The sequence below is a fragment of the Sphaerodactylus townsendi genome, linkage group LG02, assembly GCF_021028975.2.
Source record: "Sphaerodactylus townsendi isolate TG3544 linkage group LG02, MPM_Stown_v2.3, whole genome shotgun sequence".
In the NCBI taxonomy this organism is placed as follows: Eukaryota; Metazoa; Chordata; class Lepidosauria; order Squamata; family Sphaerodactylidae; genus Sphaerodactylus; species Sphaerodactylus townsendi.
In genome coordinates this window covers 83823855-83850959 of record NC_059426.1, presented here as the reverse complement: position 1 = coordinate 83850959, position 27105 = coordinate 83823855, and the positions used below count along the sequence as shown (strand labels likewise).

Here is a 27105-nt window from a genome sequence, read left to right as displayed (position 1 = left end):
TCAGGGAGGACTCCAAGACCCATCTTGAAGTGTGTACTCCTAATTCTCCAAGCGCCTCAAAGGGGTTCTGCTTGCATATTTGAATGAGCCCTTGTAGATTAATACCACAAACAGGCTTTGCAGATCAACTAAAATACTAAGCTTTTCAATGGACTCAGCCTACACATTCAGTTGCAAGTCGCCCAAAGTAATCATGGATCAAGTAAATAAGAATACACACGCAAAATGATTCCTCAAACGGAGTGAATCAAGCTTTCTTGGCTGAAAAGATCCTTCCTGCTTCCATGACAACTGTTTAGAAATCATCACTGATATGATTATTTGAGGATGATTCCATGACGTTAAAATGCAAAATGGGACGTGTGTTTTTAAAGTAAATTTTCAAGAGAGGAGTATGATAGTTATCAGCCTCAGCTCTTGACGTCACCAGCTACCATTTCACCCAAGGCTGCATCTACAGTACAGAGCAGTTTACAATATATGTGGCCTTCCTTGTGCATTTCATTACCATCACTATTGACAATAGATAGGGGAATGGTGCTAGGATGGTGGACAAGGAAATGGTTTTTGTGGATTAATTAAAGTAATTGACGAAAAGATTTCCCCTTGAAGGGAGGACAGCAGATGGCCTGTAAAACTTACAAATTCTCCTTTACATGTGCTCTTAAAAAAATACTCTATATGGCAACAAAAATAATATTGATATAAGCTCAGTCATCAATTAAATGACTGCTAACATCACGTAATGTTCAGTTTTACTACTGCAAAGCATGGTTTGCTCATCTCAGGTTTCCTTTGAAACAATTCCACAATCTAAAAAACTTACAATGCTTTGAACAGCAGGAGGAAGTATAACACTGTCAACAGCACTGTGGTTTTTAGATGTGATAGGGTGTAATCATTCACTCCACAATACCCTTTAACTGCTACTTCTTCGCTAGTCTGGAAGATCTGATAAACACAGCTTTTGTTGCTATAGCAGTCCAACCACACAGACAAGTCAGGCAGCTGTCTTGGGTGGCACAATAAAAAGGTCAACCCCCCTCCCCGTGCCTGCTCTACAGATGATCTCACAGTGTACTTCTGGACTTACAAGAACATCATGATAGGTTCCAGTTTTTCTCCAAATGTAGTATTTTACACCAATTGCCAGACTTCAAAGGCTCCTCCATATCAAATAACTTACAGTAGTCTAATATGGATGTTATGAGGGTATATGCAGTAGTAGTCAACTCTGCTGCCTCAAGGAACAAACAAGCATCTGGGAACAGGTGCTCTAGTTTGCCTTTGTCAGTTTTTTAGCCATTGAGCACTTCAAACATTCCTGAATGATGTGCTTGATCTTTCAAGGGGAATATAACCCCCCATCCGGGTTATACTCAGGTTACCACCCATATAAGCCTCAGATGTCACCCTGAATCAGGGCCTTTGAAAATCACAAATGGTCAGGGGGGGATAGGTAATCTTTTAGGTATGGTGGCCCCCAAGGGTTTTAAAGGACCTGGAAGCAAACGAGAAGCCAGTGTAGATGGAACAAGACTGGAGTGATATACCCCTAAAGGGCAAAACCGCGTACAGCGCACTGCAGTAAATTAATACAGATGTTACCAGCACCAGTGGCAAAATCTTCCCTGCCTGAAAATGGCTGCAGCTTTTGAAAACTAGTGAAAGGAATCCTGGCCCCACTGCCACACGCTTATCCCAGGTCCAGCAGCACTCCCAAGCTATAAACCTTCTCCTTTAGAAGGAACACAATTCAGAATATAAGAAATCCAATTTCCTGGGTCAGACCTTTACCTACCTATAGCACCTCCATTTTGTCAAGATTAAGTTTCAGCTTGTTAGCCTTCATTTATTCTAAAAAATACCACCAAAAACCTGCTCATTGGTTTCCACAGCCTCATTGAGATTTGCAGAAAGTGTGAGATAGAGCTGAATGTTATCCATATACTGGTTATCCAGATTTACTCTCCCAGCAACTTCACATAGATGGAATCTAGCAAAAGCCCTGCTACTGCTAATGTAAAGTTCAAGTGGTAACAGATGTGAGAAATTTTATCCATAAAACACTGTGCTAAATGAATGCAGCAGGTAAAACAGTAACTTCTTCCCATAGGCCAGAACCTAATAGGTCCCTGACCACCTGGAAGAATTCCACAAGTCCGTATTGTGCAGATGCAATGGTGGTGAAATAGTTTCATAGCTTCCATCACTGTCATAGGACAAGCTTTAAATGAGCTCTGGCCCTCATCACAAGTCTTTCTCCACAGCCACTCTAGCCATCTCCCTTGTCTTCCTATCACCCCAGCCCTTCAGTAAACTAGAGGCTGCCCAGGCTCTGAAGACCTTAGATCCCACTGTACACTTGGAAATAGTCTGCAAATTAAGTGACTTGCACCTAGGGCCACAATATGTGCTCCCTAACGAAACTCACATATAGACTTAAGATCTTGAAAACTTTCCCCATGAAATCAATTGTGTTTGAAAGATCAGAAGATTTAATGCAAAAACAGTATTACAGAATTAAACATTGTTTCAGATTGCTTTCTTTCAAGTAATATTTTGTGTACTGGGAATATCTCTTAATAGCAAAGGTACTCCAGTTTCCTAAGGGCTAACCCAGGGGTAGGGAACCTGCGGCTCTCCAGATGTTCAGGAACTACAATTCCCATCAGCCTCTGTCAGCATGGCCAATTGGCCATGCTGGTAGGGGCTGATGGGAATTGTAGTTCCTGAACATCTGGAGAGCTGCAGGTTCCCTACCCCTGGGCTAACCTCTTCACAGGAGAGCAGACTCATTTTGAACAAAAGTATATAACATCAGACTCAGTTAGCATACAGTCTGTTAAGCAGAACTAGTGGAAATAGTATTTGACATGACCAATATGCATTTATAACATGTGATGCAAATAATTTCTCTCCCCTACTCCTGTTGCTTCCTGATATGTCAAAGATATTTGAGCAGCCACATCATAACATAGAGAAATTATTCTCACCTGAGGGGAAAGAAGAAATAATCTTTCTTGACTTTTACATCATTAAACAGATCACAGTGGGTAGCCATGCCAGTTTGTTTGGACCAGTAGAAAAGAACAAAAGTCCAGCAACACCTTAAAGACTAACCAAATTGCTGGCAGGGTATGAGCTTTGTGAGTCACTGCTCACTTCTTGATATCCGAAGTGAACTGTGACTCACAAAAGCTAATACGCTGCCAGAAATGTTGTTAGTCTTTAAGGTGCTAATTGGACTCTTGCTCTTTTCCAAATCACATGATTCTTGTAAAATCATCATCAATCAAATACATAATTTCAGGATGTCTTTGGTGGATGAGACAGAATCATTAGTGTGTATGAAGAAAAAGCCATAAATGCAACCCTGCATTTCACCCTTAAAAATCAATGGGAGCTTTGCCTTTTACATCTATGGAAACTGGATCACAGTCTTAAAGCAGAAGTGTCCCCTTTGTTACAAAAAGTGGTTTGGAGTCTATAAAGTATGAAGGCACTGGCAGATACAGATCCTTGCTGCCTCACAACAGTAAGCTCCTTTGACCCACAAAATACTGATGCTGGGAGGACCTGCACAGGACAAAAAACCCAGAAAAACAGAAACACTGCATGCAACACATGCAGTGAGAAAGAGGGAGAATTAGAAAGCAACTCTCTGCCTCTTAAGCCAAGAGTGCAAATTTTGCAGGCAGAAGAAGCCATGTGGGGCAATTCTATCCATTTCCTTTTTACTGCAGCTCTCTGTGCCAAGTGGTTTCTTCAATGCTACTAAGATTCCCACATCAGTTTCTCAGGAATCACAAGGAATTGGGGGGTTGGGGGGAGAAAAGATCTGCAAGCACTTTCTGCTCACAACTCATAGGATTGCTACAAGGTCAGCAATACAACAATTCTGGTGAGCCTTATGTTCTAACCGCAACATCTTCAGTTAAAGAATCCTGGCAATTTAATGCTGCACTTGAACAGGTACATGCTAGATCTTTCACATGTATGTATCAGAAACCCTCAAGCAAGCTAGTGTAGTAGTGCACTGCCGACCCAGCAGCGCCGTAGTAGAACGTTGGGACGCCAACGGACCTGCGGCCTTGCCGGTCGCATCGCACCCCCACTCCTCATCCCCCCATGAGTCACGGGTCATGAACTGTCTGACTCAATCACCGGGCGCAGGGACAATGGTCTTGCCCCCAGGTGAGGATTAGGCTCCAGGCAGCGTGCAGCTCCTCTCGCTGCATACGTAGCCAGATGAGATCATGCATCACACTTGATGATCTCCCGACCTCCGCTCTCCCGGAACTCCCCGGTCCTCCCTCCCTACCTGCCCCCAATGGGATATTAACAATAAAGGTTACTTGCCAGGAACCTGGCGAGGCGGGGAGGCTTCGCTAGGAACACGGACCTCCGGTCTCCCGCTGCTGGCGATCTCCACCAGATGTTATCTCCGCGTCTCGTCTCGTTCTTACGCTGACCGCGTGGGTCGACTACAAGCTAGAAACCTACTGTTTATACAATGTGTTCACCCCTCAAACACACATTGAAGTGTTGTCACTGGTGTTGTACCTTCACAGTGCATATATAACAGTATACATTTCCCTCACATTTTACAAAGTACAAGTAAGAATTTGCTAAATCTTTTAACAAACAGCAGCCTACAACTTTAGGGAAAAGATGTTTGTTGACTATTAAGCTAGACAGGCCATTGGTCCCACTACTAATAACACAGCATCTTATCAAAAACACTGAACACTGTCCCATTATATTCCTTCCATATGAAATTAAATTACAAGAAACTTATTTAAGGTCCCAACTATAAGGTTTAGGGCAGCCATTTAAAACTGTTGTCCTAGTCTACAATGAAATTTTTCCATGTCACTTCCATAATACATGGCACCAGCCATCAAATTATTTTTCCAGCTGCCAATGAGACTTTTGTACCCATGCCACTTTGTGACTGTATCTAACGCCAAGCTGAAGAAACATCATTTTATTGATTTCATGTATACCTTGGATTTCTCCCAATGGGGATCCAAATGGCTTACAATATTCTCCTCTTCTCCATTTTCTCTTCACAATAACCTTTTGAGATAAATTAGGCTGAGAGAGTGACTGGCAAAGTCATCCAGCAAGCTTCCAAGGGAAACTAAGGATTCAGACCTGAATCTCCCAAATCCTAATCTGTGTTGCATATTACTGAAGCAGCATAAAAAATCATCACAGCATCTCCAACTTACTCCATAAGTTAATTCATGTCATAGTGTACCCTATTACTATGTTTGGGTGTGAAAGCTGCACAAGGAAGAAAGCTGACAGGTAGAGAGCAGATTCCTTTGAAACGTGGTGTTGGAAGTGAGCGTCACGGATGCTGCAGACTGCCAAAAAAAAAAAACCCCTCCAAATAAATGCACTGTACTCCCCCTAGAAGCTAAAATGATCAAAATGAGGCTGCCACACTTCGGTTACATAAAAAGAAAACAAGAATCACTGGAATCGGAAAACAAGAATCACTGAAAAAGACAGTAATGCTAGGAAAGGTTGAAGGCAGCAGGAAAACAGGAAGACCCAACGTGAGATGGACTGACTCTATAAAGGAAGCCATGACCCTCAGTTTGCAAAACCTGAGCAAGGCTATTAATGACAGAATATTTTGGAGAACACTGATTCATAGGGTCACCGTGAGTTGGAAGTGACTTGACAGCACTTAACACATACACACACACGTTAGGTGAAGATACCCAATAATCAAAATTATACTACAATTTACTATTAAGAATCTTTCAGTCCAGGTATTTATTTTAATTCCAAAGCCTCCATTGAAAAGCTTTCTCCCTAGTGATCACAAATAGGCAAAACAGCTTTCTAAGCAATGCTGTCACCTCCCATGCCCTAATGGTCTGTGCAAGATCATGCTTCTGGAGGAATTCCACTGGCCTACGGTAGAATAACTCAGGCCAGAACTCCTGCCTTGCGCCGCCATTCCATGAAAATCCCAGTGCAGTGCACCACGCTGGGTGTTTCGATTCAAGGAATGTTCATCTGCAGAAACAGACTTCAGCGTGCCTTTCACTTGCTGTGCCAGGAACCATGGCTTGAATGGGATACGCACCAAAATGCACATATAAGTTCATATATTTTCTATGTGAATGGCATTACTTTTTTCTAGATAATTGTCACCTGGAAGTAAATGGGAAAAATGTTAGGAAGATAAATGGAACTTACAATCTGATGTACATTCAATTTAAACTGGACTGAGATAACAGAATCCAGCAACACCTTCGACTAATGTATTATGCCATAAGCCTTCATGAACAACAGCCCTCTTCTTCTGATAACTCTGCTTATCCCACTGTGCTACCAGTTGGCATGTAGACAAATCTGATCAGCTTTATGACATCTTCATGCCGGCCACACAACCTCTAGCTGACTGAAACCACACAGCCAACAAGAAGTCCACTCTCTCCTTATTTTCAATGGTAATGAGCCCAACTGGTGGGGAGAGTTGGATATCAAATCAAATAAATAAAGCAGGTAGTGGATAGGGTAGCAAAATGAACTGAAGAACTGTAAAAAAGTTTTCCTTGAAGAGATGTTTAAGGAATGCAAGTGTGATTCCTTCTGAAATCCTTACATATATTTATTATTGGACTTTTAGGCCACCCATTCCCGAAAGGGCTCAGGGCGGCGTATACATGCTGCTGTGTTTAAAAAAGGGGGATGAAATAAATTGCAGTCTGTCTGAGAGAAAATATATTTCAGTTGTTCCTATGTTTTGAGTCTCAAGCTAGGGAAGCTTTTTTCTACAGTATCAGCAAGAGATGGATCAGCTTCACGCAGCACTTCTAAAAAGATCTCCACCTGGAAATAAAATGGAAGTTTGAATGAGTTTCTCAAGATAGGACTGCAGGAGCTGTCAGACAACAACAAACTATTACCAAACATCTTGCACATGATTATAGCAGTTACTTCAGAGAAAAAGCCATGCACCAACCAACCAGATTACTTAAATCTTTTCAAAGCTCTAGCTGACTTTGCACTAATTAATACTATTAAAGTGAGGACTGTTCTTACTGTCCATTAAATATCTTATTCAGAAGTTTTCAAACTGCAAGCTGAGGACCAAAAGTGGGTTGTACCACTCTCACAGCCACTGGGCAGGGCTTAGACCAGATTTGCAAAAGCCTTTGTCACAATTAAATTGATTTCCTACTGCATGCTAACTTTCCATGGGGCTATGGAGTAGTAACTCAATTCATACCCTATCTGCTATGGGTCCAAAGAGTTCACTTTCACTCCCTCATCTATCAGAAAATATCTTATTTTAGAAGCAGCATGCAAAAGCTTTATCACTGAAAGAAAAGTTTGCTAGCTGGGGGAGCCTAGATGAAATTTACAGCCAGCTCTTTGGTTGCAGACATCTAGTTTTCGGTTATACTGTAGCTTACAACAGTGCATTTCTTCTAACTTTTCCCTATACAAATAATATTTCATCCCCATTTCAGATACCATACTTACCGAAGTGAAATAAAAAGGGAGAAGATTGTGAAATGCACAGGAACATTTCTGTTCATTTAGATGGCCTTGCTTGAGCCCTTCCAAAACATTTTCCTGAAAACACAAAAACATTCATTAAAAAAAATAGGGCCTATTTATATCAATTCTCAGTTAATGAAACCATCAACTTTTTTACTATACCAACTTACAAGATCTGACATTAAGGCTCAGTGCCACAGACAGTGCTTTGGTGAAATTATCCCTGGGGCTCTCCCATGTGATCAAGATGCTTCAATACTGGCCACAGGTCTGCACACGAGGAGCTGTGTGCAACATTCAAACATACGCAGAAATAATTATGCTTGGACGAGCACCATATGCACTTCAGAAGCCCCATGTGCATGCCAGAACTGTGAGATTGGCCTAGCTGCCTGAATTTTTCAGTTGATCTTTAGCACTTCTGAGACACGAGTCGGAAATCAGCATTTTGGTATGGCAACACAGCTGTTATTGCTTTTTTCATACATTTTCTGTTTCAGAATAAAGATCCTGAAGAAAAGATTACATTACTATTAATTTGTTATGAAGACTCTGAGCTCTATTATTACAATTTAGGTTCTAAACAAACCTTTGTACAAGTGTACAGTTCACAGAAGTATTTAAAGGAACCTCACATGAGGTGCCATGCACATAAGTTTTTATGTTGTGTATCTTTGTGAATCTACCATTATGTTGAGACATATATTTCACATTTTAGAGGAAAAAATCAAAAACTTTTCAATGTCAATAATTATCACAGGGCTCACTGCAACAGTGTTGGGGGGGGGCATAAAATAGTATAAATAAAACAGTATGAATACTGTCTCTACTTTGCACTCCGCTATTTTTATATTTTACCTTAGATAGTTCTTGAAATATATTGGAGAGTAGCTCACAACAAATGTCCTTCAAGATTTTTAAATGGAAATCTTCCACAGACTCCTCAGACTTTGGCTCTTCAGAGCTGTCTCTGGATGTCTTTCCACATTCCTCCATGTTTTGTAACACTCTAATCAAACAGCCAATCAGAGGCATATCTAATAAACAAAGCAAGCAAAAAAACGTATGGGCTAAAATACATATTCTGGGAGTTTCTTGCCTGCAAATATCAAAGTTAAAAGATTCTGACATGGGAAGACACCAATCAAAGATTAAATATAAACGCCTATATTCATGTATGTTATAAATAATAACGATATGTGCAAGGAAGGGAATGGCGGTCACTTGAAAATTACACAGTTATGATCCACAGTTATGAACCTGATTACAGCTAGATGAAGTTATTCCTCCAGTTTTTGCCATTCCTCACCAACACTGTGCCTACAATACAGCCTATACCTGCCCCCTCAACTATTCATTAATAGTCTTCTTTCAATCCCTAAATATTTTATGAATTTTATGAATATTCTTGTTTTAGTAGTTCCCCACTGCCACTTTATGGTCAGTGGTTTTTAGTGGGTTTTGTCCCTCAAACTCTTGATAATGTAAAACTCACTTTTTCCTATCTTGACATATTCCTTTTCCATCTGTGAAGAGTAGATGGCTGATAGCACAGACAAAATAGAAGCCAATACTGTCTTCTGCTCTTGAACAATAATTGGTGGGTCATCTGGCTGGCAAAGTTCATTACAAAAAAGACCATACAGCAAATTCCAAGTTTCTTTTCCACCATCTGGAGTCTGTACTTGAGAAACAAAAAAAAAAAAACACCCTCCATTAGCAGATTTTTTTTAAAAAGCCTTCATTAAAAGACCCATGATGTCTGGACAGATATATTGACCCAATAAAGTTCAATTAAAATGTCTTACCAATAGCTTGAATGCCTTCATCTACAGTAGTGAGCAGCTGCAGGATATGCATATAAACATCAAGTCCTTCTGCATTGTTATCTAAGCTGCAATAGAAAATATACAAATTATTTTTTATAGTTACCACAAAAAATAATTTATATGTACATAAAATAGTTTAGGAGCTTAAGCTAGATAGGACTATAGCATCCCTGTGTCCACATGTGGTTTTTTTAAAAATGCAAAGTGCTAGATCTGCTCTCTTTCTTGCTGCACCTTGTTTCACTGTTGCCTTCAGCGCTTTTCACCCCCCCCCCATACATTTGGTTTTTTCTGCAATAAATATACATCATTTTATACATACATGGATGGATACATGTCTAGTTGGACATGGTTTCTGGTGATATAGAGACTGCAAGAATTTCAGTCGCTTTCTCTCTTAGCTAACAACCCTCAGTCTAAATCTCTATGTGTTACAAGATGAAATGACAGAATCCCAAAGTGCAAGAGCAAACTGCACTAATTCAGCTAGCAGACAGAAGATGTAAAAATACTAGTGTGCCAAAGATAAAGGTCAAACCTGCTCTGCTCTGTAGTTTGCTAACTTTTTATATGTAGAGGGTTGTTTTTTAAAATCCAGGGGAATAGTAAAATGTGATGCTCTCTCTATCATGTACAATTATCTGGTCCATTCAGTCCACTCAACGTTCACCATTTCCACTTCCTCATTCTGCTGAACATGCAGAACAGGTCTTCTCATCTTCACATATGGAGAGTCAAGGCAGATCCACACTCCTTTTACTTAAGCAAGTGTTCGTGCAACGTAGCGCTTTTATGCTTAGACAGATGCTGTAGCCTATTTCTCCTGACATGTGACTAGCCTTCTTCTGAGCAAGGAAAGGAAGTAAGTAGCAAATAAAACATTTGCTTTTGAAAGAGAAGGGTCAACAAAGACTGGCACCTAGGCTGAACAGGCATCACTTCATCAGCTTTAATTGCTTGTCAGAAGAGAACTGCACAGTTGAATTTAGGGTGATATGTTTACAGTGGGTTCCACTCACCTGGTTCAGCTATTTCCAAAGACTAACTCTGTTCTCAACCTTTCTCAAGAGTTCTGGGGATATTCACAGCTTGTTGGTAGGGACATTTCGAAACAACGGCTTTAACAAAACGGTCCCGCTACGCTTAAGTAAATTACTCCTTTATGGAGGATGCCTCACCAAGTTACATTAGTTATAAGGACCACTTTTTCAAAAGGTGAGAGCTAATGGGGTGTAGTGTTATAGATCTGGAATAATGAGGGACAGGTTCCAATTCTCATTCAGTCATAAAACTCAATGGCTCAATATTCCTGAAGCAAAGGTAAGATAAAAAAAATGTAATAAATAAATAAAACCGATCAGTGGGGAGATATAGCTGGGTCAATTTTAACCGTCACATGCATGCAAGTATTTATGCCTACACATACCAGACTTGTTTTGCAGCTTCAAGAAGGCAAGGCACAATCTTAAAATCTGGGAAATCTTCTGGAGAATCATCTGTAGGCTGCCCTGCTGCTTGATGAGAGCCATTTTTAATCCAGTTTAGCATTAGCTCTTCATCCAGATCAAATACCTTATCGATGACTTCACCTACTTTGACAAGCAACTCCACTGTATTGAAAAAAAGTTAAATGCTACAATTTAATTGTTTATCAACCAGTACCGACACCACATACAATTTTCTCCCAATTCAATTCTTAAAAAGCGGCGCTTGGAATGCAATTTCATGACCCATCACATTTTTACACAATAATCAGGCAACTGATAATCCAAGCTAGACTGCTCCTTCCAACTGCACCCTATTCATACAGCACTGACAGTGCTTAAATAAACACTGATTTTGTCTGCCTGACCTTGCACCATGAAGGTTGCAGCAGCTGGTACACCCACACAGAATTACCTTTAAAAATAGTAAAATGCTCATTTTCTCCTTCCTTCCTTGGCTCCCCTGCCCATGCACTTGTTCTTTCTAGTCCTCTTCTGACTTTCAGGAGTATTTTAAGTACTTCCAACACTTAGAAGGGCTGCCCCATCCAAAACCAAGGTGGCTGGCAATGGCACCACTGCTGCACCACCCCACCACCTCCAGAGGGCTTTCCAGCGGCGTTGGGAGGCAGGGAAAACTAAAAAAAAACACCTGCCACTGGAAAGCCCTACATAGGGCTAAATGGACTTTTGCCACCCTTTTGGCCCTGACCCTTGGGTTTTGCTGCTGCAGAGCTGAGGGGTGGCTGGATGCTGGCACATTTGGTCCCTGCACCGATGGGGCTGCCCCTTACATGGCAGAGGGGGCAAACAGGTCAGTGCAGGGCTGTGCCATTCCCCCAAGCTCTTTCAGACCCCTTCTCTGGATGGGGCCATGAGAAAGAAGAATCTGTGGACACGACTATCAGGCTAATCACACTTAGCAGTAAATCCACTGCATTCTATGGGATCCAGAATACCATGACTTGAAATATAATTATTTGTGTGCAATTTAGATAAATTTTAGCATATATGCTAAAAGTCAAACAAATTTGAAAGCCAGGATGGTGCAGGGACTAGTGTCGAACTAGGACTTGGAAGAGCTAGGCTCAACTCTGTCATGGAATCTGACTAGGTGCCCTTCAGACACTCACATATGATCAGTCTAACCTATCTCACAGGATTGTTGTGAGGAAGGATGGAGAACAATGTAAACTGCTAGATGTCTCCACTGGGAAGAAAGTTGGAGTACAAATGAAGTAAATACATATTTTTTAACGTAATGTCCAGGCTTGCACCTTAATACTTAAGAAAAGGCATTTTGCCATGGATATATAATCTTCTAAAAATAAAACTTAACTGCTTTTCAAAATTTCATGCACATTTTAAAAAACCCAACAAGAAACTGGGATGTCCATAGTCATGTAATTCCATAGTCATGTAATTCAACATTAAATAGTCATGTAATTTAACACGACTCCTTAGTCATGTAATTCAACATTAAAAAAACAGGATGGTTTTTTGGGGGGTGGGGTGTATGTTTTTGTATTGATACAATTTGGTTATGATATGATACTTGACTACACAGGGAGATCACCTGTTTGCACAAGCATCTCTAAACATTCAGAAGAGCTTTGTTGCTGAGCCTTTCCTGTAGGGACCTCTCCCCATGATGACACAGTGTCAACACGGGCAAATACCATTTGAAAATGTGTAGTTCTTTCAATTCAGGAACTTGAATGTGATCAGACCCAATACCCAAATTACTTGACACTTACCATTTGTAGAGCTAGACATGATAAAACAGAGACAGTCATACACGGATGGACTTCCTCGGATTCTTTCCACCCAAAGATTGGCAGCCTCAGGATGGCAGAGGCAAGTCAGCAACAATCTAGAAAAAGTACAATATTAGCATGTAATCTTTATGATGAAAATCAGATTTTATTTTCGTTGCACAAAAATAAAGAACACACAGATTTAAAAACACAACTCAATTAAAAATGAAGCATTTCGTGAAACTCAATTAAAATGTGAGATTCAGAGACAGGAAAAATTCAAGCGTTGCAGCCTGATTTGAAGTACAGTATGTTTACTGAGATATTTTACTGAATTCAATGGGATTCACTCCCAAGTCTATGGAGCACTTTATCCTTAACTGAGAAAATAAAAAGCACCTGGAGACATGTAGAACACATCACTTAGCAACATTTTAAGCTTACCTGCTTGTTTCAAGCAGAGTCGGGGAATCTGAATCACACAAACGCTGCAATATCAACTGCCTGAAAAAGTGGAAACACATTGCAAACATCACTAAATACCTCTTGGAAAACATGAGTAATTTCAAAAATAATTTTCCTATTACTTTTCTCCTTATCTATACAGATATGTTTACAATTGCAAAAACAGACAGGAAACTCAACAGCAATGCTTCACAAAACCTCAAAGCAAGGGTGATGTTATCACTAAGGGCGCAAGCCTCTGTATGGGAATCCTTGATTCTCTACAGGTATTTGGCTAAGGCATTTAAGCAGCAAACAGCAAATTGCTCACAGAAAAGGAACTTTTACATGGACAAGGGCAGTTCTACTCCTATTTATCATGCCCACAGCACAAATAGTAGGAAACAGAAAGATGTCCAGAAGTGGTGATCTATTATGCTCCCCAAGTGGTCATTCCTTGCTGCCTCATCTCTGCCTAAGACTTTGTAAAGGCCACAGCCTCCACCTCCATTTCAATGTGTACATTTTTGCTAAACTTCAAGTGGATTAATAAAACACTAATAACCTGGACATTTCCTCCTACGCAGACTTCCATCTTCTCCTTGAACCCTAACAGTACTCCACCTTGTCAAAACGCTTCCCTACTTCCTTTTCTACTTCAGCCCTGAATCCTTTCTTTTCTTTTCCTCATCACTCCCCCCACAAGCTCTCTCCATCAGACCATCATTTTGTTATTTTCACTGGTCCTCATAAAACTCCAAACATCTCCTCTCCCCCCACCCCCCAACACTAAGGGGAAGCCTACTTCTTTTATCTTTGACTTCTGCCACGCCAATGACACTGCTCTCATTAAGAGTCAATCAGTGTGTGTGTGTGTGTGTGTGTGTGTGTGTGTGTGACAGAGAGAGAGAGAGAGAGAAAGAGAGTGAGTGAGTGAGTGAGTGAGTGAGTGAGTGATCAGATCATTTCCACATTTGTCTAGAGCAGGGGTCTTCAAACTATGGCCCTCCAGATGTTCATGGACTACAATTACCATCAGCCCCTGCCAGCATGGCCAAGTGGCAGGGCTGATGGGAATTGTAGTTCATGAACATCTGGGGGGCCATAGTTTGAAGACTCCTGGTCTAGAGGGTTTATTTTACTTTCAATGTATAAAGGCTCATATGCTTTATCAACAACAGTTATCATACTTTGCTTAAAACTAGAGCCTTCATAAACTGGAATGTCTAAGCCACATTCATTGCTTTCAAAACTTTAAGAAACCAGGAACAATCATACCACTTACCCAAGGTTCTCATCTTTACTAATGGCCATACATATGGTTTGACAACAAGCCATATTACCTAGTATTCCAACACAGATTTCCTGAAATGACAAATACAGTTAAGCACATAGGATGCCATGTCCACAGAATTCCAACAGTGCCTAAAGGCTCAAAAAAGTTGGGCACCCCTGTACTAGGTTTTGCCTATTAATTTCTTTATTCTTGTGGATCTGTAGGGGATTGTCTCAGATTCATGGCTGAACTCCATAATTATTCCAGTCTTCAAAAAGAGTAATACCAATCTCCCTGAAAACTACTGACCAATTAGCCTTCTCCCTCTTATTGGCAAACTATATGCCAAACACATTGAACATCACTTAAAGGTTTGGCTGCATGCTAATAACATCATCAGCTGTGAACAAATTGGCTTTTCCGAGGGCAAATCTACTATTGATTATTGTTTTTTTCTTCCTCACTGATAAATACATGCAAAAAACTGTACACAGCATTTGTTGATCTGAAAAGCATGTTTGATTCATTTCCTAAAGAGATTCTATGGAGGAAGTCAGAACTGATGGAAATCGATTCCCAGCTTCTATTCTTAATACAGAAACTCCATTCAGCTAACTCCATTCAGCTAACTCATATACAAATAGAGGTCATTTATCAACTAAAATACCAATCACTAAAGGGGTGAGACAAGACTATATCCTGGTCCCTTATAGTAGGAAACAGAAAGATGTCCAGAAGTGTTGATTCAGAGGATGAGCCAACGTGGGAAGGTACAGCTCTATGGAGAGAGATAATTCCCATATATGTTGAACTATTACAAATATTAAGAAACTTCTGAAGAAGTTATGACAAAAACACTTACAACGCGTGGAGCGTTCTAACAGTGATCTGATGAACCAGCAGACAGAAGTCCTACCAGAGCAGCGCCTGACAACAGAATTCCAGCTACATTAGGCTTCCGGAATTCAGGACTATAGCATTACAAACTGGTTTGTCTTTCATCATTTCAGTTTGCTGAAAGGACACGTGTTAGAGGACTCTTTATGGTTTAGGCATTAAGAGGATTACATGCAGCTACAAAGAGGACTGCTGGTCAGAAGGGAGATTGATGAGTGTTTGTTGGTTCCTGTTGAAAAGGGAGGTGAACGAGCTTGGACCACACCAGCGATTTATGACTTGGTTGTGCAGCTATCTGCTTGTACATGATTTACAGAGTTGCATATAAGGCACGTTAATACTGTGGTGATATAATTTCTGTAATATTTGGTAAGAGCTTACTGACTGAGATATACCAGAAGATTTCACTGCATGAGAGAACATGTATAAATTCTCCAAGTTCCCTTGACAGAACCCAACATATCATCTTGGATTGCCAGTTACATGCAATATCATGTGATGTCTGTATTTTTCCCCATATCCGTTCTAAATACCTTATAAATAAGGATGGCACTGTCCAAATTTTACTGAACAATCATATTCCAGAGATTACTGCCACAATTGCTAAGCTTCTTGCAGAAATGTCAAAATCAGAAAGTAGATAGCAAATTATCTTGAATTTTTTTTAGTTCTTATTTATTGTGTATGATCTAAATGCCAATAAAGGATGAACTTCTGAAGTTTTGCCTGCAATTAACACACAACTACATGTTAAGAGGGAACACGGCAAGACAAACCAAACAACAACAATAACAAAAACAGAAAGATGAGACCAATACCCCTTCATTGTCTCTTTGGTCAGAAATAAAAATCTCATGGCTACATGAAGTCAGTCCAATGAGACATTTAGTCCTATCTTCTTCCCTGATGGTAGCCAGATCTGGATACCTTAAGAACTTTTAACAGCTTAGGAATTGTAAGTACATTGTTCCTCACAATAACACATCTCTTTCCACTGAAGTTTTATGTAAAAGACGTGTTGGCCCCGCCTTGGTTCAAGGCAACTTATAATAATGGCTTAAAAACATTTCCAACTAATACTAAAGTAACAAGCCTGCCCTCTCCACTTAAAAGATACTTGCCATTTAAGCCAGGTCAAAAGCCCTGGCAAACAAGCATGCTTCACAATACCTCCTGAAAATGTCCAAGAAAGAGGGCTCCCTCGTCTCCTCAAAGAGGCCATTCCACAGAGCACGAGTCATGATGGAAAAGGCTCAGGCTCTGGTCAATGCCAGATGGACCACTCTAAGAGGTGGAGCAGCCAACAAAGGACTAATTGAAGACTGTAGTTGGTGAAAAGGAATGTATAGATGATGGTCCTTCAGCTATGTGGGTCAAGGTCATGAAAAACTTTAAGAGACCAATCCAGATCCCCTCTGAGCTTTCTGGAGGCACAGGGATGCAGAAAAAAGCAGAACCCCTCACTATCACCAGGAAGTCCTTCATGGAGCCCAAAAAGGTGGTATAGGTCCAGGGCTGGGGCACATCTGGCTACAAACCCAGGGAGGAACACCCTGGCCTTTTTCCCCACCATGCCGGGGTTTGTTGCAGACACCAGTACTTTTTGGTTCGTCTGCCACAGAGCTGAGGGGCAGCTGGCCACCAGTGCATTTGCTCCCTGCAACAGTGAGGATGCCCCTTATGTGGTGGGGGGGGCAAACACACCAGCGCAGCCCTCCACCGTTCCCTAAGCACAAGGGAAGTCCCACATAGAGCATGTTGCAGTAATCCAACCATGAGGTTGCAGAAGCTCGGATCAGTGCAGTCAGATTGGCTGAGTCTAAAATGAGAGAATTGGTGAACCATATGCAGTTGACCAAAGACACTCCTGGCCACTGTGCCAATCAGCTTTTCAAAGAGCAAGACAGGATCTATGAGCACCTCCAAGCTCTTAGCCTGCTTTGAAAAATCCTACTCTACTCCATCTAGGAAGTGTGTACCATCCTAGCCAGCACAGTTCACCACAGATTGGTATTTTAGTTGATAAATGACAAACTAGAAAGAGCTACGAAATAGATTACAGAGATGCTTCCTAAAAATAGGAAACAGAATGTAAAGGGAGGCTGCAGGAGTATATTTTGCCTATATAAAATGGGTTACAATTTTCTAAATGACCACAGAGACAAAAGGCAACAATATTAATTTTTTCCAGTTTGGCAGGGGCTTTAAATGTTGACGATAGATCATATGTTAATTGTCAGGAATAACTTCTGACCTATTAGAACAATTCAACACTGAAACAAATTGTTAGATTATTAATTGCTGAACTCCTTAGAAATTGTGTATTTATTTTACAGCATTTTTACTCTGCTTTTTTCCAAGAAGACTTGAGGAGGCTATAAAAGGAACTTTGGGTAACATGAAAAACTGAAATAGAGAAACAACTATTGAGGAAAGGAGGGCAGAAATGGAATACATGAATCACTGGGGGCCTTACCAATCTATGATTATATGACAGAAGATAACTTCCCCAACTAAAACACATAATCTGTCTTGAGTGTCAATTTAAAAAAATTAACAGTGCCAGCCTAAAAAGTGGTATTTTTTGCTTCCATAGGAGTCATGCTAGGCCGAACAAGGCAAAAAATTAAATTTTGTAACTATATTTTGAGAAACTATGACTAATAACAACAGCCGATAGAAATCAAAAAAATATTTAACTCTTGTGGCATGATTGTTTTAGTATTCTGACTGAACACTCACAAGTGTTTATTCTTTCCCCCCACTTTATTGTATAGAAAGCACATGAAAAACATTTTAACAGGACTTACAATAAGCCGAGGACACTTTGATTTGGCAAAAATGCCCATAAATATATCAGGAGCATTAAATTCTTGAAGAAATAAAGCAACATCCTAAAAATAAGAAAGATTATGTATTAAAAAAAATTTCTCTTACAAACTAAAACCTTCTCTCACTCAGATTCAAGGGGTCGCTTGTTTACTTAATACAATTTTTATTTGTCTAGTGAACAGTAAGCCTATCATTCAAATCATTTTTGGACCACCTTATTTCTTGAATTTATCATTAATGTTAGTAAACAGTTACCTACACGATGTCATAATACATCAGTTGATTCAATCTCCACTACAGCATACTGTTACAAGTTATTAAAGAACAAAAAGGCAACATGATACCATTTCAATTTTTGTCTACGTACCCCACCCTCTTATGAAACTGGCCCAGATTATCCCAGTGATTCTCAAGAAGATACATTTTATGTGGTCGCCTGATATGAGGCTTGCGATTTCTAAACAAAATAATACAAATTCAATACCATTATCAATCTGACTTTACCCTGTTTCAGTTCAAGCCTTCTTGCATTAAATGCTTGCTTTTAAGAAGAGCACCCACACCAGCATGCTAGCTGCGCTAGCTCCAGAAAGGGGTTCAGTCCCAGCACTCTGGATTGGACTGCCCAAGAACTGAGGGGTACAATCTTAGCTTTGTATCTCATTCAATTTTTAACAGAAGAAAACATTACCTTATCCATTGACATATCCCAAATTTTGCAAATGTCGCTCTCCAAATCTTCATCTAGGTCAACCTGAACATCCACATTGTTTAACTCAGAATCATCCTTTTCAGGGCTAACAACCTTCCAGAGACAATAAGAAGGAACAAAACTAGTATACTAAGCGTGTCAACAGCCTGAATGTCACGTGTAAAGTCTTGTGAATGCCTACTGAAAAATAAGTGTCGGTGAACTTAGTAAAACATTTCCAAGCTAATGTTGTTGGGACTGGATTATTAGCTGACTTACAATACATTATTTCTGGATACTGTTAATCAATTCAACTTATGTGTTAAACCTTGCTTTTTCATATTTATATCAAAATGTATATACCTTTCACAGCATCAGTTGTGAAAATATCTTAAACTAATAAAAAAGAATATAGGAAACCACAGTGATCTACTGGTCAGAGCATCACAGTGGGACTGGAGAGACCTGGATTCAGATCTGTGCTCAGCCTTAAAGATTTCCCCAGTATATCTAACAGGAAAAAAAATACCATATGGTGAGTCGTATAGATTCCATACACAGTTCGGAAAAAGATATAAAGATAGGCAGGTAGGAGTCACTCTTCTGCAGCTCATGGCTTTTCTGCTCATGAGTGTTTTAAAGGCCAGTTTGTTCCTGACCCAGCAAAACGACCAACTCAGCAAACGAGGCTTTTTAAATGTTATGCTGGATGGAGGTAGTGAGAAAAGTAGATTAGGGAGGATTCAGCTTTCACATTCCAGGCTGAATTTTAAATCTCCTGTCTTCCCACCCCCTGCTTTTATGGCAGCTGGATCATGACATAACAGCTATTCTCACTGGTGACCCATCATGAAATTCTCATGTCTTCAAAAAAGATAGCAGCACATGTAGTGTACCTCAATGAGCTTTGTCAGGACACTGAATAGCCAATGCTTGCTGTAGACTGTGTTTCCAATTGAGTCCCCAGCAATTGTTGCTTCATCCTCTGCATCACTAGAGGGGGGTGATGGATTACGGTCCATACCTGAATAAGTCAACCAAGTATCAGACAAGATTATTAAAAGGGAAAACATGCAAAAGTTTACAGTAGCCAGACTCTTCTCAATACTACTTCTTCCTCAATCAAAGTCAACAGACAAAACTGACCGCGTCATCCACATTGTTCTAAGCCCGCTGAGTCAAATGGGTTTAGAGGGAATGTACCTCTTTTTAGAATGACACCGTAATATACCGTTAGACAACAGATGTATACATGTACCAACCTTGTCTTTTCATCCTGACTCTAAACCATAGAATCATAGAGTTGGAAGAGACCCCAAGGGGCATCAAGTCCAACCCCGTGCAATGCAGGAACACATAATCAAAAACTGGAAACATATTTCTTCCAAGCTGCAAGAATCTGGGCCCTCCACCCAACTTCAGTTTGGTACAGTGGTTAAAGTATTGGACTAGGATCTGGACAAACCCAAGTTTGTTTTCCCCCTCCTTTCATAGTAAATATGAAAGCTAAATTTTATACATACATATATAAAAGTGCATTTATTTTGGGGAAGAATCTAAACACATTGTTATAAAGAACTATAAAGTCAAGCTATTTGTTCCATTGGATGTAGAGTTAGCAACATCCAATGTCCTAAAATGAGAAACATTTCAATCATGAATTCCATTGAAACAGCCAAGGCATGAAGATGTGCAACTGCAGGCAAGTCCAAGATCAGAAAAAACGCTGGAAAAATGGGGAAGAATCAGAGCATTGCAAGGATAATAAGAGATACCTTGAAAAACGAGGTTAAAACGCAAGAAAGGGGCATGCCTTAAGTATTACCGTTCAAAAATGAAAGCTGCCGGGCCTTAGAGCTCCCTAGAAGTTATGCCCTTTCTTTGCTCTGGAAGTCCTTCCTTCTCCGGTGGAAAAGGGTTGGATTAAAACGCAATCAATAAATCCAGAACAAGATAATTGTATTAACTTATACCTGCGCTCAACAGAAAGGGACTCTTTAAAAAAAAGTTGAACCACTTGCGCCTAAGGAAGGGGCTTAAAACAGGTTCTGGGGTTCAGCCCTGGGTCAAATTAAAGCCAGATAACCACGTCCTTGAACATTAAGAGCTTCCTTCCCTCTTAATGCATATCACTCCTTAAAACCTCGACATCTACAAGCCACCGAAGAGCGGCAGCGTCTCCATCTTGTTCCCACTTTAACGAGCCCCGCCGCATCCTCTGGTAGAAACGGGATTGTTTTGTTTAGTGCTTTCCCCGCCTCCCTACAAAACAGGCCTCCAGCCACGAACCCATCCCCGCCTTGCCTAATTAGGCACAATCAGGCTACCGAGGGATGGAGAGCAAACTGCGGCTCTAGCAAAGGCCATGAACCAGTTTAGACCGTCCCGTAAAACCTTCCCTCACCCCCGTCCGCTCGCCCGTCCGCCCGCCCAAACAGAAACGCGCCTGCTTCGTCCGGCAATGGCGCTGGCGAAGCTCCTCGACTGCCGGGCCCTTTCACGCCTCGCACGGCCCCGAGAGCGCCCTCGCCCGGGCTCTTAAAATCGCGCGCTCACAGCCACGCCAGGCAACGGCGCGCAGGGAGGATTAATTCATTTGACTATTTTACCTGGTTTTTCCTGCAAGGCGTTTAGGGCGACGCGTGTTTTTCGCCTTCGCTAAGCAGCGCCCCCTGCAAGTTTCACTTCCCCAAGATAAAACGAATGAGGCTTTTTTTCCCCTCGCATATTCAGTATTTATAATTCGAATGCAGGGAAGTTTTACATGTTTCATAAGGTTACAACTAGTTCTTCAAAGCGGCTAGAGTGGAGTCCAGAAGCACTTTCAAAGCAGCCTCATTTAATTCACTTCGCTTCGCAGTGGGATTTTAAAGTAGGCACTTTTTAAAAGATGTACCAATGGCTATAGTGCTATGCATCAAAGTGCTGTGCTCACAAACCAGTGGTTGGATTCAAATAATTTAACAGCCAGTTCCGGTGGTGAGACTCAAATAATTTAACTGGTTATCGAAGGCTTCACGGCTGGATTCAACTGGTTCTGGTGAGTTTTCCGGTCTGTGTGGCCGTGGTCTGGTGGATTTTGTTCCTAACGTTTCACCTGCATCTGTGGCTGGCATCTTCACAGATGTATCACAGAGAAAAGTCTGTTTCACATTGTGTCTAGTGAGAAGGGAAAGTTTAGTGTGGTATATTGTCCATGTCCCAGGGTGGGGAACCAATCATTAAGTGTTTGGGTGGAACTTGCTATGCAAAGGTGTGGTTGAGTGCATTGTAACCACACCTTTGCCTAGCAAGGATTAAGCTTTAGTTTCTCACTCTCACCTAGCCCTTCAATTCCAAAAATTAGCATTATATGAAAAAAGAGTGCCTGACTAGGATTATATGAAAAAGGGAGCCAGAACTAAATATCAGTTGTTTGCATGTTGATGATACATCACACCCCTAAACACCTTGCTCAGAGATGTCATGTAAGCATTAAAAATATATATAGTCTTAACAGGGCCCTGCATTGAAAAGGGAAACCAAGCAGTTTCCTGCCACCGCTTTCTGAACCCTGTCCTCCAGAAACCCCTGTAGGATATCCTGTTCAGCTAGAATCTAGGACAGTGGTGGCGAACCTATGGCACAGGTGCCAGAGGTGGCACTCAGAGCCCTTTCTGTGGGCACGCGCGCACAGAGTTCGTCATGTGGGGGGATCCCCCCCACACACACATCTAGGCTGGCCTGGGCCACTGGACCTGATGTGCATGCACCTCAGCAAGCAGGGATGACTCGGCTAGCGGGCCTGGTGCCTGTACTCCAGGTGGCTGCTGCGGGGGAGGGGATGGGCGAGGCAGCAGAGATGCTAGAGAGGCACAGAGTGGCGCATGTGGGACTTGCTGGAGGCTACAGCAGGCTGGCCCCTGCTTGAGGGGGTTATTCAGGTTAAATTGTTGCATTGGCACTTTGCGATAAATAAGTGGGTTTTGGGTTGCAATTTGGGCACTCGGTCTCAAAAAGGTTTGCCATCACTGATCTAGGATATGGTATCAAAACCCATTGGGGGTCAGAGGAGATCTAGCAGATACATGACCTTGCTCTTCTCTCAGAGTATCCCTTCTATTATGGCAATTTCAAAGTGATTGGGATTTTATTTTTTTTCTCTTTCCAACTCAGAAACAACAAAAACAACATTCTTCCCTAATTCAGGTCATTTATTCTTCTTCTTTATCAGGGCCAAACCAAGTTACTAAAATCAATTTTAAAATGAGAGCTCTGACTGATGCAGCTTAGTGTTGTACCACAAACCTGCCAGCTTCCCAAATTTTATTTTTCTCCAATCATATAGACTATGCCTTCAAGGATGTAGTGGAAGACCTAAAGACATCACTATCCTAAACAGAGCTTGAGGAATGGAAGAGTAGTAGTGGCCATAGACATGATCTCCATTCAGTTCATTCTGTGTAAAGGGCAACCAAGTTGTTGAAGAAATCATTACAATACTACACAAACACAGGGCAGGAGGAAGTTCTCTGTATCTGAAACTGCAGTTGTTGAAATTGGATACTGCGCATGGGTCACAACATGACATACTCTTCCACCTCTCAAAGAAGTCCTCCTGTGTTTATGCCTGTTTGGCTAACTAGGTGGATTCAAAACATGTTAGCCTTTGTGTCATTTTCTGTTAATCTATTAATTCTGAGCTGCTGTAGTTACAAAATTATGCAATTCTCTATATACGTAGTTCTGGGGTAGTCCTCAAAAAGTGAAACGCTTTTTTTAAAAAAAAGTTTTTATTTCAACCAAGATAGTGCAATACAACATAATAGTGCAATACAATGTAATTCCATTTCATTTACATCAAAGATTATTACCGTATTTATATATTAACATTCACCAAAGAATAAATAACAATACTATAACCTTATACAGTGTGTCAAAAAAGAAATAAAATAGCAATAATAAGAGTTAAAAAAGGGAAAGAAAGAAAAAAAAGGGAGGAGAAAGAAGGAGAAAAGGTGAGAAAAATGAAACGAAAAAAGGAGAAAAGAAAAGGGAAGAAAGAAAGAAAGAAAAAAGGAGAGAGAAAGAAAAAAAAAGGACTTCCAATTTAAGGGGGTCCCTGATAGGGATTATATTATTACTTCAGTAAATATAGCTATTGCTATATATTGTTATTTTCCTATATGTCCATTAAGTAAATGTTTTTTAACATTGAAGGTATAATAATAGTTTGTTCATTCCATATTTTGCTTGTACAAAATCATTAAATGGTCGCCATGTCTCTGAAATCTTTTCGATATTACTCTTTTTAGTATGCCAGAAAGTTTGTCCATTGATGCGTATTCGGTTAACAGTAGAATCCAATCTTGAATCTGAGGGGGAGATGTCTTCTTCCAATTTCGTGCAATCAAAATCCTAGCTGCAGTTATCATGTACAAAAGTAAAGTTTTACATTTAATCCGCATTTGGTCATTTATCATATTTAACAAAAATAATTCCGGACAGAAACATATATCTAATCCTATAATGGTTTTAATATTTTGATGAATCTCCTGCCAGAAGTTTTTGATTATTTTACAATTCCACCAAATATGGAACATGGAGCCCTTCTCTTCCTTACATCTCCAGCATAGGGGAGAAACCCCTTTATACATTAATGCTAATTTGCTTGGACAGAGGTACCATCTGAACATCATTTTATAGAAGTTTTCTTCAGGATTTGCATTGTTTCTTCCTGAGGGTCTATAAATAAGGCCAGGTCGTCTGCATATGCCTTGACCTTGTATTCATATCTATTAATTTTTATTCCCTTTATTTCTTTTGTTGTTCTAATATATTCCAATAATGGTTCTATTGTTAAAATAAACAGGAGAGGGGAAAGCGGGCATCCTTGGCGTGTGCCTCTTTCAATGTTAAATTTCTGTGAAATTTCACCATTTATTTTAATTCTCGCATTTTGATGTGTATATATGGCGTATATCCAAGATTGGAAATTTTCTCCACAATCGATGTTTACCAATGTTTCCTTCATGCTATCCCATCCTATACTATCAAAGGCCTTTTCGATATCTAAAAAGATTAATGCGGCTGGTTGATTTATTTTTTTCTGTAAGATCTCCACTAAATTGATAACAGTCCGTATATTGTTTCTAATAAATCTCCCAGGTAAGAAGCCGCTCTGGTCAGATGGTATAATCCTGCCTAATACTTGTTTAAATCTGTTAGCTAGCACCATTGCATATATTTTATAGTCACTATTTAATAAAGCTATTGGACGATAATTTTTAACATTAGTCAGATCAGTCCCTTCTTTTGGTATAACCGTTATCACTGTCTCTTCCCATGAGTTGGGTATTGTCTGATTTTCCTTGATTTTATTCATAATTTGATATAGTATAGGGGTAAGCTGAGTTTCAAATGTTTTATAGAACTCATTTGGTAGTCCATCCGTACCTGGGGATTTATTTGTTTTTAATTTTCTGATAGTTCTTTGTATTTCTTCTTTTGTTATATCCTGGTCCAAGTAGTTCTTTTCTTCTTCAGTTATTTTCATCTTTTCTCCTATTTTAAAGTCTTTTATTTCTTTATTGGTTTCTTGATATTTATATAATGATTTATAAAAATCCAGAAATTGGTTTATAATTTCATCTTGGCTAGTATATCTTTTTTCCTCTCTTATTATTGTATCGATGTTTCTATTTTGTATTTTACTTCTGATTTTCCATGCCATCCATTTACCAGTTTTATTTGCACTATCAAATTCTTTAGCTTTTAATATCTTTAAATTTTTTTCCATTTGATTAGTGTATAACATTGTTAATTGATTTTGTAAATTATTCAACTCTTTCAGTAATTTTTTGTTAGTTAAGTCAGACATCAGTTGTTTTTCTATCTTTCTGATGTCTTGTCTGATTTCCATTTCGTATTTCTCCTTTTCTTTTTTCCAGTTTGCGTTTTCTTTCATAAACAGACCTCTAACATACGCTTTACTTGCGTCCCACACCGTATTCAAACTCACTTCTCCATTCAAATTAATTTTAAAGAAGTTATCCAATTCTTTTTTTATTTTTTCTGTTACCTTTTCTTTCCTTAAAAGATATTCGTTTATTTTCCATATACCAAATTTCTTAACATCCTTCCATTCCCAAATAATTGGCTTATGGTCTGATAGTATTTTTTCTCCAATTATTATTTTACTTGTTCTTAAACAGAGGTCTTTAGTTCCCCAGATCATATCTAATCTGGAGAATGTTTTATATTGGTTAGAGAAAAATGTAAAATCTTTTTCGTCACCGTGGTGCGTTCTCCATATATCTTGAATCTTTAAGTAATCACAAAGATCGAAAAAAGCTATAGGCAGTTTTCCTTCTATTTTCTTTTTATTTATTTCTCTGTCTTTCTTACTCTGTGTTAACTTATCAAGTTGTACTGAGGCCACCCCGTTCATGTCTCCCATGATACATATGCTATTATATTCTTGTTCTTTCATAGTTTCCCCTATCTGCTTATAGAAAGTACTTTTATTTTCATTAGGGCCATATAGTCCCACCAATAAAGATTTCTGATTATTCCAGGTAATTTCCACTCCAATAAATCTTCCTTCTTTGTCCTCAAATATCTGCTTTGGGTTATATTGTTTTTTTACATACATCACAATTCCCCTTTTTTTTCTTTTCTCCTGCTGAAACAAAACTTATACCCATTTTGTCATTCTGTAGTAATCCTATATCCTTTTTCCTTATATGCGTTTCTTGTATACAAACAATATCAAACTTATTCTTAATTAAATAATAAAATATTTTCCTTCTTTTTACCGGAGAATTCATTCTATTGACATTCCAACAGATAATTTTCCCAACCATTTTCCGATTGTTTATTTCAATATTATTTAACACTTAGATAGATAAGTAAGAGAGACTGAGGAGGAGGAGGAGGAGAAGACAAAAGAAAAAAAAATTAACCAATCAGGTACTTACTTATTCCCTAGTCTTAAGTTTAATTTAATCTTCTCTAAAGTTTCTTTAACCTGATTGGCTGATGAAAGTCTATAAAATTTGTCATTATAAGTAAATTGAATTCCTTCAATCTCTTCCCATTTAAAAGAAATATTGTCCTTTCTAGGGCCGTTTATGCACGGCCTCCAGTGCACTTCACAAAGCAGAGTTTCGCCGGGGCGAGTGGAGGCCTCTCTCGCACGGAAGCCGCAAGGCGAAAGGTGCAGGGGAGGCCGGTAGAAGGCAGGCGGTTCGCGACGGAGTCGCTTGTGCCCTTCTTCTTCCTTCACTTTGTCAGCCGCCGCCAGCCGTTAGAGTGCCGAGTCACGCCGCTGCCCTCCGACCCCTGGAGGCCGGAGACAGGGCCGCGACTCGCAGACGAAGAA

General features: G+C 39.9%; 1 protein-coding gene across 5 annotated transcripts; it reads right to left on the bottom strand.

The window, feature by feature from the left end:
- Positions 1-5762: 5762 nt before the first annotated feature.
- On the bottom strand, positions 5763-21269 carry SAAL1 (serum amyloid A like 1). Of its 5 annotated transcripts, XM_048485141.1 has the most exons (14): positions 21148-21166; positions 20569-20642; positions 19640-19767; positions 18744-18857; positions 18031-18114; positions 14333-14412; positions 13048-13107; positions 12604-12719; positions 10789-10972; positions 9342-9427; positions 9029-9217; positions 8392-8570; positions 7516-7608; positions 5763-6858 (listed from the first exon to the last, which is right to left on the bottom strand). In XM_048485141.1, the coding sequence occupies exons 3-14, from the start codon at positions 19763-19765 to the stop codon at positions 6766-6768; spliced, it is 1404 nt and encodes a 467-aa protein (XP_048341098.1). In that variant the 5' UTR covers positions 19766-19767; positions 20569-20642; positions 21148-21166; the 3' UTR covers positions 5763-6765. The 5 variants fall into 5 exon arrangements, with proteins under 5 accessions (XP_048341098.1, XP_048341099.1, XP_048341097.1 ...); XM_048485142.1 differs by lacking the exons at positions 20569-20642; positions 21148-21166 and adding an exon at positions 21190-21269; XM_048485140.1 differs by lacking the exon at positions 20569-20642 and having other exon boundaries at positions 21148-21256.
- Positions 21270-27105: the final 5836 nt, after the last annotated feature.

What these genes read in the sequence shown, in the direction of transcription:
- SAAL1 (XM_048485142.1), bottom strand. Translation starts at nt 19,765, where the DNA reads ATGGACCGTAATCCATCACCCCCCTCTAGTGATGCAGAGGATGAAGCA. An exon ending in GGGATATGTCAATGGATAAG is followed by an intron (nt 18,115 to 18,743) that starts GTAATGTTTTCT and finishes TCTTATTTTTAG; the next exon opens with GATGTTGCTTTATTTCTTCA. An exon ending in TATTTCAAGAACTATCTAAG is followed by an intron (nt 7,609 to 8,391) that starts GTAAAATATAAA and finishes TTGTGTTTTCAG; the next exon opens with GAAAATGTTTTGGAAGGGCT.